The following is a 16,258-nucleotide window of genomic DNA, read 5'->3' as shown; positions in this document are numbered from 1 at the left end:
CCAGACCTAGAATTTTTGGGGGGGGAGGGGACGGAGAAACGGCTTAATCGGCCCAAGGAGATCGGTCGGAAGTGCTGTTTCGGATTGGGGCTGCCAGTCAAAAAGAGTTTTGCGGAGGGAAAGTTCAGGCGTTTTTGGGAACCCGGCGCGCGATCGAGCCGTGCGCGCCCAACCGCGTACCGCCGGTGGCGCCAAAGAGGCCGGCATCTTTCTTGAGTGTTTTTTTTTTTTTCCTTTTTCCCCCAGCGATCGCGGGGCGATCGACGGTGAAATTCGAGGGCGGGTACACGGTGGAGACGGTGTTCGACGGGAGTAAGCTCGGGATCGAGCCCTACGCGGTGGAGGCGACGCAGAATGGGGAGCTCCTCGTTCTCGATTCGGTGAACAGCAACATCTACAGGATTTCTCTGCCGTTGTCTAGTTGTGAGTGAAATTCGTGCCCTAAATCGACTCAACTGTTCTCAAATTTGCGTGATTTATGCCATTTTTATTCATTACATTTAAGCCACATTTTGGTATTTTCTTTTAATTTTAGAAAGAATTTGTACTCTGTTGTGTAAATTTACTTGTCGTTTGATGGGTTAGGGATCCACCATTGTGTCATTCCCCAGTTTTGTGAATGTTTGATGTATAGTTTCTTTGAATCTACCGTATAATTGGTTGAAGTGGACTGAAAATTTATCTTGTCGAGTCTTCTTGTTAAAATGACAGATGAAATTGTTAGTTCTTTGTCTTAACTTCCGCAAGATCCAAAGTATGGTACCTTCAAATCTTGTCTTTTTCCTTGGAATTATGTATTTTACAACTAATGAACATTTTACAACTAATGAACATGTTACCTGAATATATTAGCTCTTTCCTGATTATACTTTTGTTGATTAAGGCGCTATGAAGGATAAACTTAATGATCCTGACACTGATAACAGCATTGTTGTCTCCTACTAAGATAAAGGTTTGGTAGGGAGAGGAATACCAATTAGAGAGAGGAGCACAATTTATGAGATCTAAAAAAAATTGTTGTGAATGCTGGCGAAACATCAGTTAATACCATTTCAAGTTTTTTTAACTTGCTTTAAGCTCACTGTTTGTCATATTTGAGTCTCTCTCGAATCCCGTCTCTTCATGTGAATCAGATGGCAAATTGCAGATAGTAGGCCAAAGCTCGTTGCTGGTTCGCCGGAAGGGTATTCCGGTCATATTGATGGGCGTTCACGAGAAGCAAGGTTGAACCATCCAAAGGGATTTACAGTGGACGATAGAGGAAATATTTATGTAGCAGACACTTTGAACTTGGCGATCAGAAAAATCAGTGATACGGGTAAGCTGAAACTGCCCAGTTTGTAATCCCTATGTACAATGTGATATATTTTGTTTTTCGCTTACGTTAAAACTTACTGTATTCTTTCGTCTGGTTTAACATACTACCAACTTGCCATGTTCTACCATTGTCGAGATGAGAAAGTTAACTTCATTACACTTGCTTATAAGGGAGGATTCATAGATTTTGGTCTGAGTATTTGTTGCCTGTGTAAATGAAGGGGTTACAACCATCGCTGGAGGAAAGTCCAACAGGGGAGGACATGTAGATGGACCGAGCCAAGATGCAAAATTTTCGAATGATTTCGACGTTCTTTATGTTGGTAGTAGCTGCTCCCTTCTAATCATTGATAGAGGAAACCAGGCAATCCGAGAGATCCAGCTTAATTTCGAAGACTGTGCTTACCAATATGAAACTGGCTTTCCTCTAGGTAGATAATTTGCTCATACTTCTTTCTCCCCCTATAATGGAGACTTATACTTGCTCAAGTTAATTCTGAAATGTCGTGCAGGAGTTGCAGTGCTTCTCGCCGCTGCTTTCTTTGGTTACATGCTTGCTTTGCTTCAGCGCCGAGTTGGAGGGATTGTGTCATCCGAAGATGTAAGTATTAATTGTTCTTTTCCCTTTTTTTTTAGTTAATGATTAGTAGACACGAGTAGTATTTTGCGAATATGGCCTATCTAAAACAAAATGCTATAGATTTCAATTGGATGTATTTGCAACGTTTTGTTTTTGTCATATTTCATGCTCGATGTTACACTTTTCATTTCTGATGGTGTTGCTTGATTTTATTCAAGGCATTGATACTCTTTTGGTGGTCATTAGAGTGTGCGCTAGTAAGATGAAATTTAGTAACTTTGAGATATCTTTCCTTTATTTTCGACTGTATACTATTTGTTACTCTGAACTTCTCTTGCAGGGACCTCAAACTCCGATTCAAGCAAGCATGCCTCCATACCAAAAACCAATGAAATCATCTCTAAGACCACCGCTAATCCCAACCAACGACGATGAAGCAGAGAGACTGGAACACGAAGAAGGCTTCTTTTCCTCAATAGGAAGGCTTCTCGGCGGAGCCAGATCATCAGCAACAGAAATTTTCCGTGCAATATTCAGAAAAAAACCAGCAGTAAATCTATATCAGCAGCAGAAGTTGAGGGCAACAAAAACTTGGCCAGTGCAAGATAGCTTTGTCATCCCAGACGATGAACTGCCGCCCCCGTTGGAGGTAAGAACTCCAACCCCGAAAAAGAACTACGCTTTCATGTCAAAAGAGCCAGAAAAGTTGCACCATATTAGGCATGGAAGGGCTTATTTAAACAGCTGGGAAGGCGATTCACAGCAGCAGAAGCCGCTGCAGCAGCAAATGTACCATCAGCAGCAGCACCTACAGCAGCATAAGCAGTATTCATCCGGTCCGCGAACTTTTTATGAGCAAAGCTGTGAAACTACAAATGAGATTGTTTTTGGAGCAGTTCAAGAGTTGGATAGCAAGCGACGGACGGTTGAGATCAAGGCTGTGAATTATGGGGATACCGTGTATGAGCAGTATGGCCTGCGTTACCGGAACAATTACATGGGCTGTAGTAATAACTATTAGATCGGTATTTTTATCGTCTTTATTTTGTTCCTTACATGATAAATTCACTGTTTTTTGACAATTTCATATCCTTTTGCCCGATGTCTATAAAATAGCGGGAAGTAGTAATTTCTGGATTTGACTGCTTGAATTGAGGGTGGAAAAAGGCTTAATGCTAGGGTTTGCAAGTGCAATATTAAGTCCTGTTCCTACTTACAATATGATTTTATCTACATTTGCTCTCTGAATTTCTCTGTATTTGCTGTGAATCAGCAAAGAAATTGAATTTGCGACTTTGATGCCTATAACTCTCCTCGGTTTCGATGAGTTATGCGAGTCAGCTTCATTTTCAATAGAGCATATGGAACGGTTGCTGGCACTGACATCAAGTAGGGATCAATTTAATTTCCACTGATTCAACATCAGTTTATACAATAAAGAGTTTTTACAACAAAAATGGATTGTGATATGCCAAATTATAGGTTAAAATGCAACAAATTCTGAGATGAAATATACAACAACCAGGATTAGAATCATGTACTCAGGTTTTTTGACAGTTTTTACTTTGAGAGGAAGAATTATCACGCACCATTTATTACCAGGTTGCCGCCATCCTTTCCGTTTCATACCACTCTTGAGTTGCTTGAAAAATCTCTCGAGAGTATGGTTAGAAGTTCTCCAAATTGAGATCGTCATAGTCAACTCCGGTCAAACAAATAGTCGACAAAGTGATATGTACGCACGAACGTCCCCCAAAATTTCTGCAGTTTTCTGCTCTCGGCCTCCTTTACTGTATCCCATGAGATTATCTGATCATCATGCTAATCAAATACTCATGAACCAAGCAACTTACCTTTTTTGAGCATCAGCTTCATTTTGTAGAGAATCAATGAGAACAGCCGAAAAGAACTGCTCTTTGTATTTGATGCATTCAAGCATTCATTTGGCCGCTGCCTTTGTACCATTTGCATATCTCGGGAAGTGATCCGAGGATCTGGACTGTCAAGCAACTACCTGCAGGCATGAGAGATTAACCATGTTCAAACGGCAAGAAAATGAAAAAGTTTGAGTCCATAGAAAGGGGTTGGGAAATGTGATAAAAGATAACTAGAGAGCAGCTTCAGTAGTAAAAGGGCTATCCGATTATTCAGCGTTATATCTCATGACCTAACTGAAAGAACATACAAAGCTGAGAAATGTTAAATCAATCAGCCTACCAATAATAAGAGCAGCTCCGATCCATCCAACAACACCCCACCTCTCACCAAGTAGAAACCATGCAAAGGCAGCACCCCATACAGGCTCCAAGCCATAAATAATTGCAGTTTCAGTTGCGGATACGTCACGCATGGCACTCAACTGACATAAAAGCGAAAATTACGAAAAATAAACATTTCTTATCACTCTCTTTCCAGATAGAAATGTGAGGGGGACAAATATAAAAAGTTTCCTTAACAACTTTAACGATACAATGCACCGGAACTTTTACAGTAAAAGATAACAAAATGGCATGATACCGGGTGCAGAACTAACCTCAGCCCATAAACACAAGCCAGTTGAGAATATGCCCGTGTAGAGAGCAGCAACCCACGGAAATGAAACCATCCAACACAAGAACTTTGACCATGACAACGAACTCAAGCTCCATCGCTTCACATGATGAAACAAGCATTTAAGGATGAACCAGATTGTTGAGAATAAAGCTACGATGATTACCTAAATTCACAAAATCAGTTTGAGATTCAACAACATACAAAAGAGAAGATCAAAAGAAGATGCACAACGTAACAAGGATTACGATATTGAAGTCATGGTACGAACCTCACATCCAAGGAGAGTTAGAAAGTTTTCTTTCTTAATACTTCGTGATATATGCTCTGTCCTAAGCATATGAATTGCAAAACATACAGCACTGAGAAGATTTAGAATATCACCAACCTGAAAAGGTAGAAAGTTCATTAACTTGAAATCTTGAACCAACAATTCGGTACAGTAAGGTATCTAAAGCCTAAAGGCATATTTACCACTAGCAATTGCACCGGGCAAAAAATGGTAATAAATAGAATTCAAATAAATATACTAGGAATAACCAGACGAAACGTGAGGTCAAGTATTACATCTTTATTGTCGGTTATCCATCAGAGCTTTTCACATAGCATACCCACCAAGCCTTAAAAATTGTGAAATTAAATTTGGTGCAATTTTGCAATTAAGCCACTGGAAACATACGTACGCAGGGAGGAGAGCCAGTGAACTCTAGCATAGCAACCCCTATGAGAGATACAAATGCTCCGACCCATGTATAGGCTGGCACAGCAGCTCCAATGATGCCATCTATCAACGGCACAATGATTACCTGCTCAACAGTTAACAACGAAGAATATTATTAGCTTGCACTGTGTCAAATAGATATTCATTTAAAAAATTGTCAAAGATGTAATCCGATAAGAAATAGGGCTTACCGTGAAAGCGGAAATAAAAGAAGCACGCCCAGCATCAGAAGTAAGTAATCCAACAGCCTGAGCAAGGTATCCTAAACTGACCCAAAACCCTAATTCTACTCCTGCAGTAAGGATCTGCATGTCCTCATGCGCCTTTAATACAAAAGGTATGAATGGGACGGCAGATACAGCGAATCGCACTACGGCGAAGACTGCAGGATCTGTGATGACTTCAGCCTCTTTCACAACGCATATATTACTGGCTGACAAAGAGAGTCAGGAGAACATAGTGAGGATTAATGGAGATTCTCTTCAGAATTAGTTTTTCAATTGAAGGTTTTGAAGTGTATATTTATTTGTTGTTTACATACAAGATGACAACAAAACTTTTTAAGTAATTTCATGCCAGAATGTCGCAGAAGAGCAAAATTATTGGACGATTATGTAAATTTCTCGGAAGGCGGAGGGATCCAGCTCTAATCGAAAAATTTTCAACTGTAAAAAGTGTAACACACAATTAAAAAGTGAAATTTTCCACTGTCAAGTACAAAGAATTCCAAAAAACTATTCACGATCCCTATTCAAATATACATATACTAATGACTAGCTAGGCGAAAACCAAGAAGAATTGTAAAAGCTCCATTGCTGTTCAAGCAACCAGAAACAAAAATTCCTCACAAGAATTTCTAGTCGAATATCTATTTCTAAAGACGAGAGAGACGATAAAACAGGGAGGAGGATGCGGAGTACCAAAGATAACGCTGAGGACGTTGAGTAAGACGATGCTCCGAACCTTCCTCGGCACGAAAGATACAACCTTTCTCCAAATCGATCGCCTTCGTAGGAACCCTAATCCCCGCGCACCCACTCCCGCTTCAGGGCCACGGGCCACTTGGGCCGAGGAGGAGCCCTCCGCCCCCGCAGCGTCTCCCTCGTCCTCGACGAAGCTCGGCCCCACGGGAGGTCCCATGTCGGGGGGCACCTTCTTCCATCTTCGGTTCCGTTCCACCGATGGTGTCGTCGGAGTAGGAGGAGGAGATTGGGGGGAGTAAGAAGAGGTGGTTTGTATAAGGATTCTTCTAGGGTTCTTCTTGGTGAGGGGGAAACATGAAGCGGAGGAGGAGGCATTGGAGAGGGGGATAAAGAGAGGGTAGGGTTTTATCTTGGGAACGCAACGCCATGGTTGAGGCGAAGGCGGGGTTTTGGAGAAGAACATAGCTCACATCGGGAGTTCGCTGGCCCTTCGCTGGGGCGAGGGAGAAATACAAAGCACGAAATCGGCGCACAGTGTTGTTTCGCCGCCGACTTTAAAGGAGTCGGCTAAAAGTAAAGCATCGCTACCGACTTTTTTTGCTCCTCTCATGACAAAACCCACGTCGCAGTTTTATATGTATAATAATAATAATAATAATAATAATAATAATAACGTGCAATTTGGAATTCAAATTTAATTATTGTCTTCTATAATCACGACCATATATGAAAACAATTTTTTTAAACAAAAGAAAAGTTTTGAACATTTCTGTAATCTTTTTTATCCGTCATAAAATCAATAATAAAAACTAGTGTGCCATTATGGCGAAACTGGATAAAAGCACACCCAAAGTCTATTATAATTACTAACATAGTTGACTAAAAATTTAATGATTGATATTCAAAATTGAAAGATTAAAATCTAATTGTTTTACATTCTTTGACTAAATTTATTTTTTAAAACATGAGGATAGCTTGCTACCTTGTTGCTTTTCTCTCTCACTATCTCAAAAAAGAAATAAATAAATAACTATTGTAATTTCAGGTCTAAAGGGACAATCACTTCTGATTCAAAATAGGATGATTTAATTAAATTAATAATGCGAATATGAAGTAATAGCTTCAGAGAACTTCAGATGGATGCTCATTGTAGCATGGCAATTTGTTCCGCAGTACTGGAATTTGTTAAACAAGTGAATATTCTGCTACAAATGAAGTGTGATACAGCAAAAATAGGGCCCTCGTATAAACCGAAACACACTCAATGCGATACGAATCTAAAGCTTTGTAATGTATTGCGGCAATTCAAGCAATGATCAACTCGCACCCTCCTCACCACTTTACCCTGCATCTACGTTGAATCAGTTGGCACGATGATCTCATCTCCTTCTATCTTTGGCCCTTTTCCGAGAATTGCGGCCCTTGATCTTCCACTTCTCAACACCACCAGGTTTACGGGACTCCTCGATTTCTTGTACCTTGCGTTTCCTGCATTGCATCGAAAAAAAGCCAATTAATAAAAGGATACAAGAATGTTTATCTAAAATATATATTCACAGCAGCGAAGTAGTTTGGAAGTAGCCTAGTAATCAACCAATTTGATGGAATGAATATACCAGAATAGTAGAATTTACTATTTTGCAGAGATTAAAGCAACTATTGGTTTTCCAGTTGAGTGACAGAGTTTTAGAGGAGCTTCTAATACCAATTAAAAGGTTGCAAGGGGATTTAAACCCATATAATTATAGAACAGAAGGGGCTTAGGAATGACTCTATTGCCATATCACGCCATCCAAAAGATCATCTCAGTAGGAAGCAGCCAAGAAGTCCAGCAGAAGTACTAACTCTAGAAGAACCATAAAGAGATCTCATTCGGATAGACAGTACTTACCTATAAGCCTTGAGATTATGGTCAGATAGCAATTCATCGACCAATGTTGCCTTCCTCTCTTTCTTTGTCAGCCTGCCTGAGAAGAACTCAGATGCAGGTTCAATAACTGTGCCCACCTAAACATGCGACTTGTGAACAAATTAGTCATCGCTAACAAACTAGGTAGAATTTTAATGATCTTATTCACTAACGCAGTAAAGAAAATGGCCCACCTGAAAATACTTGGGAAGGGTCTTGGACTTGTCACCTTTCTTGAAGTGCCTTTTGGGGTCAAGTACACTCCTCAACTGCAGCATACATGAACAGTCTCATCACCAAAATTCTTTTTCAACAGTATAATTAGTCATGTATCTCTCGTTTATACATTATATCTAGCGCAAACAGGATTTTATCTAATGTCGTGCATTTTCAACAAGATAATATGAAGGCACTGGCAGTTTAAAGTAGAAATAAGTTCATTCATTGTTATGTATGTATCTTTAACATGTCACCGATAATTACATAAAACATAATAGAGAACGTGTTCTAAATGTCTGAAGTGTTAGCACTAAAAGATTCCAAAAATTACGCATAGGATATGCAATACCAATATAGCTTGAGAGACTTTGCTTGTGAAACTGATCGTAAATCGACCAACACGATATGTAGACATTTCAAGGGAAAAAAAAAAGGATGTAGAACTTTATATACTCTACTTCTCAATCATAAAATCGGGAATTCAAATAAGCCCTACTGCACAAGTCTATAAGCTCCTACATGTTTACAAGCACTCAAGAAATTATTATTTCGCCATGCCATTAAGGACAAAAATTACGAGCTACACAATAAAGCTTCTTTCCATCCACATAAAAAAAAAGGACCACATTTTGTTTAAATTTTGAACTAAATCAAACTACTATGGAAACTGATAACAACAATGAGGCAAAATAGCGCACCTTGAGAATCTCTAGATCCTTCTTTAATTCAGGGGTGATAGTCGGGGCAGGCATGTCGAACCTATAAGATAATTAATTATCAGATAGACACGAACAGGTCAGACGCGAAACTAGAATTCATTTGACATCTGCTTACCAACTCGCACCAGCGGTATCTTTCAAACTTTTCTTCATCAGCTTATTCAACTTTCTTGGGTCCCTCGGAGGAACAAACAATCCATCTACAAGCTCGTTCTCCGGCGTCCAAGTGGGTTCCTTTATTTGCAACTTTCCTGCACTTTCTTTTGCTTCTTTAGAGAAGATAGGCACCTTGGGAGCCCATGATAGACCAATTGATGCTTTGCTCTGCGACATGTTACCTTGAGCAAAAATTTCAAGTCCTCGTGAATTTAATATACGAGCAAGCATACAAAGAATATAAAGGCAGAACTTAAATAACTGAATGCTGGTTCGATTATTATACGCCGTCACGGTCGATTTACAGAAGACATGTAATAAGGCATATTTGAACAATGAATAGTTTATAGCCTAAGTCAAACAGATTACAGGATTAACTCAACACTTATGTTTTAGATCAATATAGGAACTTATTGTCTACTAAAGTTGCCCCAAATTCACAACCCCTTGTAAAAAATGCCACAACTACACACAGAATAAGGAAAGATATTGTTGTTGGAAAATAACTACAACGCAATGAAGAATCAAAGAGAAAGCATCATACTGAGTGCAAATAAAGATCCCCATCCGCGTTCGTCGTCACAAAATTGGTGCCAATTGGGGATTGGGACCAGTATTAAAAATTTGTTGCAATTGGGGAGAGGGAGAGGTACCTCGACTAGGGCTTGTAGGAGAAGATGAGCTAGGACAAGGAATTAGGGTTTCGGAGCCACGCGGAGGCTTAGAGTCGAGGATGAAGATCGGGGTGGGTAGAGAGAGAGAAGGAGACTAGGGTTTCGTCGAACCTTTAATCATTTGGGGGGGAACCGGTCGGGCTAAGATTACAAAAGTTTGCGACTCGGGTTAAGATTACAAAAGTTTTGCCCCGAACCGGTTCAAACTGATTCGCCGAACCGGTTAGATAAATTAATAAAAAAAAATCTCCCATTTGCCCAAAAAAAAAAAAAAAAAAAAAAAAAAAAACAAAGGTCAAATCATTCTATGTGCAACAAAATAAAAACTTGGTAAAAAAACAAAAGTCGAAAAGATGTGAGAGAGATCAGAGAGATAGCACAAGAAAAAAAATCAACACTATAAAGTTGATAGCTTCATTAAAAAAATTTATTTATTTTCCTCAGGCCTTATTCAGCCCGTTAAAAATCCAACATATGAATTCAATGTGTTAAATATTAATATATTAACATAATTACTATAACTAATTTTTTTTAAATTAAATAATTTAAATTAAAATAAATAAAAAATTTAAGTTTAAATGATATCATCTAAATATTAAAAAAATAAATATGGTGAAATTAAATTAATTTTGTTCAATATTCGCTGGAATTATAATAACAAAAGCTTTGCTGATTCCGCATTTATTTATTACATGATCCAAAAATAATTAACAATTAGATGAAAGGCCAAATCACGACGGTCCATTTTGTATCAAACGCATGCAATCTTCTCTCCCCGTACCAGAGGAAAAAAGCGAATCACGGAATCCAACGTTCAGAAATCAAAGAAATATAATCCCCGGACGTAAGCAGCACGTGCTAGAACACCAACGATTTAAATACAATTCTTGTACTTCATGGTTCTGATTCTGCCACGTCGATCCCACAGTTGCGGGCCCCACCGCAGCATTCATGTAACCCTCGTCGCAAAAGCTCCCGTTGACGCGAGCGAATGCAATAAAGAAACAAACCTTTTCCAACTGCATCTCTCTCTCTCTCTCTCTCTCTCTCTCTCGCCCCTCTCGCTTCGTCTTCCTCCTCCTCCTCCTCCTCCTCTACCCTTGGAGGTCAACAATGGCGTCGGCGCCTCCGATGGGTTCCTTCCGCTACGTGTTCGAGCAGAGGAGCCGGGAGCGGCTCCTCCCCTCGTCCCTCAAAGACGCCCCCGGATGGGGCCCCGGCCTTGACTCCCTCCTCGGCGGGGACGGCGCCGGCGCCGATGACCGCGGCCTCCTCCGCCGCATCGGCGACGCGATCGCCTCGATCGGACCGAGGCTTCGGGGTTTGGCGGTGGAGGGGTGGGAGTTCGGGAGATCGGACCCCCGGAATGTGGTGTTCGCAGCGAAGCTAGGGTTCGCGCTCACCCTCATCTCCTTCCTCATCTTCCTCAAGGAGCCCTTCAAGGACCTCTCCAGTCACTCCGTCTGGGCCATCCTCACCGTCGTCGTCGTCTTCGAATTCAGCATCGGTGAGTCGCATCACAGGAACGACCCCAATCGATTCTTTCTCTACTTTTTCCTGCATCAATTCATCGTTCGGGTAGAGAATTTGCTTAGACCCAGCATGATTAGAGTTCCTGATCAAAATTCTTTAGGCACTTACTGTGTACATTGATTAGGGTTAACTTGCGTACATCTCAACTAGCTCCGTGTTGTTTATTTTATCTGCTGATTGATCCACTGTCCTTGTATCATAGAAATCTTAGATTTGTCCTTTTGGCATTTATTAATGTTTGTCCTTTTGTGATCCGTTTTTGGATCTTTTTTAAGTGCAAGAATTATCTATAAACGGAAAAGAGATTGATCTTACAATAAATTAACCTACCTGTACAAATCCTTATTTCCTCTTGCCAATTCTTACGTTTCTTCCACCCAAGTGCTCTGCCTCTTTGGTTTCATTAACATCGCCTTTTAGCCAACCTATGTTTCACCTGTTTCCTCCCCTCATTCGATGCCCCAATTATACTAATGGAAAAGTAAATCCCCTTTTGTAGATGCAATGATTATGGTTCTTTTCTTTCTGTTTTCACTTCAAATTTCTTTAGGCCAAGAGAATTTATGGATGTGCTTCTTTATTATTGTCCTTGCTGATTTGTTTACGGTGTGATTTTTCTTTAGTGTCTACTGAATTAAACAGTTTGCAGACCAACTAACAAATTAACAATAAAGAAGTCTATCCTGGGGTGTTTTTGATCTCATAGAGCATAAGGAAGAAGCTAAAGATCAATGATGTATTGGTTGCCCCCAACTACAGGTGATTTGGAAATAGGTCCCTAATTTTTTTTCTTTTTTTGGATCTCAAACCCCCAACTAACAAGTTTTTTTTTTAATTAGCTTTGATCAAATTTGAAGTTGCTGTTAAAAAGAATCATAAAATATTCCATTAAGTAATGGATATTTAGTTAATCTACGGAATATTATGTTACATAGATTGTGAAGACAATCTGTTATTTTGGGGGTAAAATTAATACAAAAAAGAATAAAAAAGTTTAGGGACCTGTTCTGAATTACCTGCTGAATACTGACCCTCTTTGGTGTATAACAGATTTGAAACATCAAAAATCATCTACTACAAGGAGAAGGATGGTGCTCTGTTAAATTTGCTTGTTTGGTTGTTTTTCCAAACCATCCAAGTATGATGGACCCAATTTTCTTTCTAGAGCTAACGATTGGCTTTAAATTGGCTGTGAAAAGAGCAAAAGTGGTATCAAGTTTTTATTGACAGTAATGATCTCTACAAACTACATGGAAAATCAAAACCATAGTTTATAATATTCATTTCTTAACTATACAGTGCAAGTTTGTCATGATAATGCCTCCTAATCTCGACATTGCTGTCATACAGGTGCAACTTTAAGCAAAGGATTTAATCGGGGTTTAGGAACATTGACTGCTGGAGGACTTGCTTTAGCAGTGGCTGAATTATCTACATTGACAGGACCGTTGGAAGAAGTTTTTCTTATGATTAGCATTTTCATTGTGGGTATGATACCATTTAATAAAAACCTTGCTCCTTTTATTCTTTTTCATTAGTGGTCCCTACTTGTAATATATTACTTCTCGCATCTTTCATCACCATAATGCTCTGAATTCCAGGATTCTTTGCAAGCTATATGAAGTTATACCCGACGATGAAGCCTTATGAGTATGGCTTTCGAGTTTTCCTGCTCACGTTTTGCTTCATTATGGTCTCGGGATACAGGACAAAAGAATTTCTCCATACAGCTGTTAGTCGCTTTTTACTTATTGCACTCGGTGCTTGTGTTTGCTTGGGAGTCAACATCTGCATCTATCCAATATGGGCAGGAGAAGATCTGCACAACTTGGTAGCGAAAAATTTCATAGGTGTTGCCAAGTCCCTGGAAGGTCTTTTCTCATGCTTGTTTCTTGTCTACCATATGTATTCCAGGCATCATTATGATGCATAGTAGCTTAAATCAGAACAACATAATCCGGTTTTTAACCTAGCGTAAAATTGTCAGCTAATTTGTGTTTTGTCAGGCTGTGTTAATGGATATCTTCAATGCATGGAGTATGAAAGGATCCCTTCGAAAATCCTTACGTACCAAGCTTCTGATGATCCTTTGTACAGCGGGTATAGGTCAGCTGTTGAGTCAACTGCCAAAGAGGATGCTCTTGTGTGTATTTACTTCAAAACAATTATCGTGACATTTCTTGTTGTCTAGGATGTTAGTGAACCCTTTTTCTTTTTTTTTGCAGTTAGGTTTTGCTGTTTGGGAGCCTCCACATGGTCCTTACAAGATGCTAAAGTATCCCTGGAAGAACTATATTAAAGTTAGTGGGGCTCTGAGGCACTGCGCATTCACAGTCATGGCGTTGCATGGCTGCATACTTGCAGAAATACAGGTTTGCTTCGCTTCTATCGTAATTTTTTTTCTCCCATGATTGTAAGGCAACCTTTTGGTCTGTTATCCAAGATGTACTGGAATTTTTTCTTTTAATAGGATATGACAGGAGATTGCATGCTCAATATGAGAAGCAATGTGATGCAGACCAAATTCAGGCTAGAACAGTTGGAGTGTATTTTGTTGTATGAGTCAAAATTGAGTCTGTTGAGGCATATTTAATTTATATTGTCTGCCAGAGTGCAGAGCCATTGGTTCGCTTGGATTGAAAATTGAATCTGTATGGCAATAATTCAAGTTACGTTTGGTCTAAAGTTTCTTTTTCTTACTTTTTTGCGCAGGTAAGTTGTGAACGGTGACATGCATGGTACTTTAAAGCATTTTGTGAAAAGATCAGAGCTCCTCTTTTCTTTTCTTTTCTTTTCTTTTTTGAGTTCAAAGTAATATACATACCAAATTATCTAATTTTTTGGATTTAATACTTGCTTCCTTATAATCTTGTGTTAAGCTATTTTCATGATAGTCACTGTTGCCGTCATTGATACGATGCAGCTGTAAAGAAGTTATGCAGTTGTTAATTGGGACGTTCATGTGCATATTTATTTGGATTGAACTATTTTTATTTTCTTAGACATGTCTTTCTACCCCCACTTTTGGCATTTAAGAACTTCTTTTATATCCTTTTCTATAGGCACCACCAGAGAGCAGACAAGTTTTCAGTGATGAACTACGGAGAGTAGGTATTGAAGGTGCTAAAGTATTACGTGATTTGGGAAACAAAGTCAAGACGATGACAAAATTAAGTCCACAAGATATTCTCTTAGAAGTCCATGAGGCAGCTGAACGGTTACAAAAGAAGGTAGACCAGAAATCATACCTTCTAGTGAATTGGGAAAGCTGGGGTGGCAATAAGCATCTCGAAGGAAAAATAAAGGAAGAATCAGATGGAATCAATTCCATTGAAATAGAAAACAAAAATCCAGCAACCAAATCAAATAGTGAAGTGGTTCTTGGTCTTGCATCGATCCAATCATCAAAGAACTCGATCATTCATAATTCAATCAGTAGACTCGATTCCTCTTCAACAGCAGACATGTTGTTGAAGCAGCAACTATCTTGGCCTGCTAGGAGATCATCATTCAATCTAGATGTACTGCCTGCTGAAGAAGAATCTAAAGTGTACGAGAGTGCAAGTGCATTATCGCTGGCAACATTTGCTTCACTTCTGATTGAATTTGTCGCCAGGCTTCAGAATCTTGTTGATGCCTTCGAAGAACTTAGTAAGGTAGCTAACTTCAGGGATCCGGTGAACGAACCAGCAGCGAAGACTTCTGGGCTCTTAAGCAGAATATGCAAATTTATTGGACTGAAGAGTTGATTAGATCTTAATCTGGAAAATTTTGTAGATCCCTTTGTGCGTTTATCTGTTGCTGACATGAAAATAGAAGGGGAAGATGCGATCTCAATAAAGTATGTACAGTCGGTTGAAGTGCTCTACATTGAGGAGAAAGTGTGTTCATGATGTTGAAGAGTATGAATTTGTTAGAAGGTTTGTGTGTAGAACTACGAAGCTTCAAAAGTCATGTGATATTTGATCCAATTTTTGTTGGGAAGTCTGCATTAAGGAGATGGAGGTCCGTGTCCACGAAGAGTCCGAGCTTGTAAGGAGGTCGCTTTTGTGGGTTAAATGATAAAATGTCAGAAACTTGGTGATATTTGATCCCGCTTCAACAGGAAAGCAGATTGATGGCTACCCAATTTGTCGTGGCGTGAGCATGGTGGATGCAATTTCATTATGAGGAAATGTAATTAATATATTTTTTTTCTTTGGTTGGAGATATGTTAGAACTGTATGTGGGCATGGAGCTGTCGGTAATTGGTTTCTCTCTTCTACGGTTTCAATTGTTCATACCTAATAGCTTGAATCCTTGTAATCTCACATCAAATTGATTGCATTAACTGAACAAGGACAATTTCTATTTTAGTGCTTAAATAGTGTTTTTTTTTTATTATTATTGTATTTTACTTTAAGTTGGCATATGCATCAAAGCTCACTTGTGAAGGGAGCGAGAGCATTGTTGGCTGGTAATATATTTGGTAAGAGATGATTACTCTATTGATTTTACCTTCAAAATTACCAGCTTTTCTTTAGCTATACTGCATAACTCTTATTTTAAGTCCAGTTAGAACTATCTTCAGTTAGTGGACAGTTAATTCAGCAGCAGCAGGTCGATTCCTTTTGTTCACACAATTATTTTCTTAACACCCAGTTCAATCCATTTTTCAGAATTCTTTATGGTCCAACACTGTCGATTGTAAAGGTCTGGTGGCGACCGATTAGTTGGGCCCAATGGCCATGAGTGGTAGAGCCTGACCATGGGTCCAAAAGAGGATTCCTAGGCACAATTTGAGTTGTCCACAGAGGACAATGTTAGGTGAGTTTCTACTCTCCAATGCAGAGATTCATTCTGTTGACACTAAGCTCATGCCAAACTCCATGCGTCAACATCAACCTGCACGATAAGTGGCATTGTGCTCTGAAACATCGCCACTTCAAAAGAAAGTGCTAGTGTTCTTCCGTTACAG

At 39.5% G+C, this 16,258-nt stretch overlaps 4 protein-coding genes across 8 annotated transcripts; 2 read left to right on the top strand and 2 right to left on the bottom strand.

The window, feature by feature from the left end:
• Positions 467-3,037, top strand: LOC109711449. Its single transcript, XM_020234484.1, has 5 exons — positions 467-1,040; positions 1,134-1,318; positions 1,539-1,748; positions 1,830-1,918; positions 2,238-3,037. Exons 1-5 carry the CDS (start codon positions 1,024-1,026, stop codon positions 2,916-2,918), a joined length of 1,182 nt encoding a protein of 393 aa, XP_020090073.1. The 5' UTR covers positions 467-1,023; the 3' UTR covers positions 2,919-3,037.
• Positions 3,278-6,697, bottom strand: LOC109711448. 3 transcript variants are annotated; one of them, XM_020234481.1, is made up of 7 exons: positions 6,089-6,697; positions 5,360-5,601; positions 5,131-5,253; positions 4,719-4,835; positions 4,431-4,613; positions 4,115-4,256; positions 3,278-3,911 (listed from the first exon to the last, which is right to left on the bottom strand). In XM_020234481.1, exons 1-7 carry the CDS (start codon positions 6,552-6,554, stop codon positions 3,829-3,831), a joined length of 1,356 nt encoding a protein of 451 aa, XP_020090070.1. In that variant the 5' UTR covers positions 6,555-6,697; the 3' UTR covers positions 3,278-3,828. The 3 variants fall into 3 exon arrangements, with proteins under 3 accessions (XP_020090070.1, XP_020090071.1, XP_020090072.1); XM_020234482.1 differs by having other exon boundaries at positions 4,431-4,547; XM_020234483.1 differs by lacking the exon at positions 4,115-4,256.
• Positions 7,158-9,903, bottom strand: LOC109711147 (rRNA-processing protein fcf2-like). 2 transcript variants are annotated; one of them, XM_020234059.1, is made up of 6 exons: positions 9,748-9,903; positions 9,054-9,276; positions 8,918-8,978; positions 8,195-8,269; positions 7,983-8,098; positions 7,158-7,579 (listed from the first exon to the last, which is right to left on the bottom strand). In XM_020234059.1, exons 2-6 carry the CDS (start codon positions 9,269-9,271, stop codon positions 7,471-7,473), a joined length of 579 nt encoding a protein of 192 aa, XP_020089648.1. In that variant the 5' UTR covers positions 9,272-9,276; positions 9,748-9,903; the 3' UTR covers positions 7,158-7,470. The 2 variants fall into 2 exon arrangements, with proteins under 2 accessions (XP_020089648.1, XP_020089649.1); XM_020234060.1 differs by having other exon boundaries at positions 9,639-9,899.
• LOC109711778 (aluminum-activated malate transporter 5-like) lies at positions 10,754-15,684 on the top strand. 2 transcript variants are annotated; one of them, XM_020234999.1, is made up of 6 exons: positions 10,754-11,275; positions 12,652-12,789; positions 12,903-13,151; positions 13,308-13,444; positions 13,527-13,673; positions 14,364-15,684. In XM_020234999.1, the coding sequence occupies exons 1-6, from the start codon at positions 10,882-10,884 to the stop codon at positions 15,048-15,050; spliced, it is 1,752 nt and encodes a 583-aa protein (XP_020090588.1). In that variant the 5' UTR covers positions 10,754-10,881; the 3' UTR covers positions 15,051-15,684. The 2 variants fall into 2 exon arrangements, with proteins under 2 accessions (XP_020090588.1, XP_020090587.1); XM_020234998.1 differs by having other exon boundaries at positions 12,903-13,172.

Source organism: Ananas comosus, linkage group 6 (genome assembly GCF_001540865.1).
Source record: "Ananas comosus cultivar F153 linkage group 6, ASM154086v1, whole genome shotgun sequence".
Lineage (NCBI taxonomy): Eukaryota > Viridiplantae > Streptophyta > Magnoliopsida > Poales > Bromeliaceae > Ananas > Ananas comosus.
The sequence above is the reverse complement of the archived record's forward strand: the minus strand, read 5'-3'. Positions and strand labels throughout refer to the sequence as shown.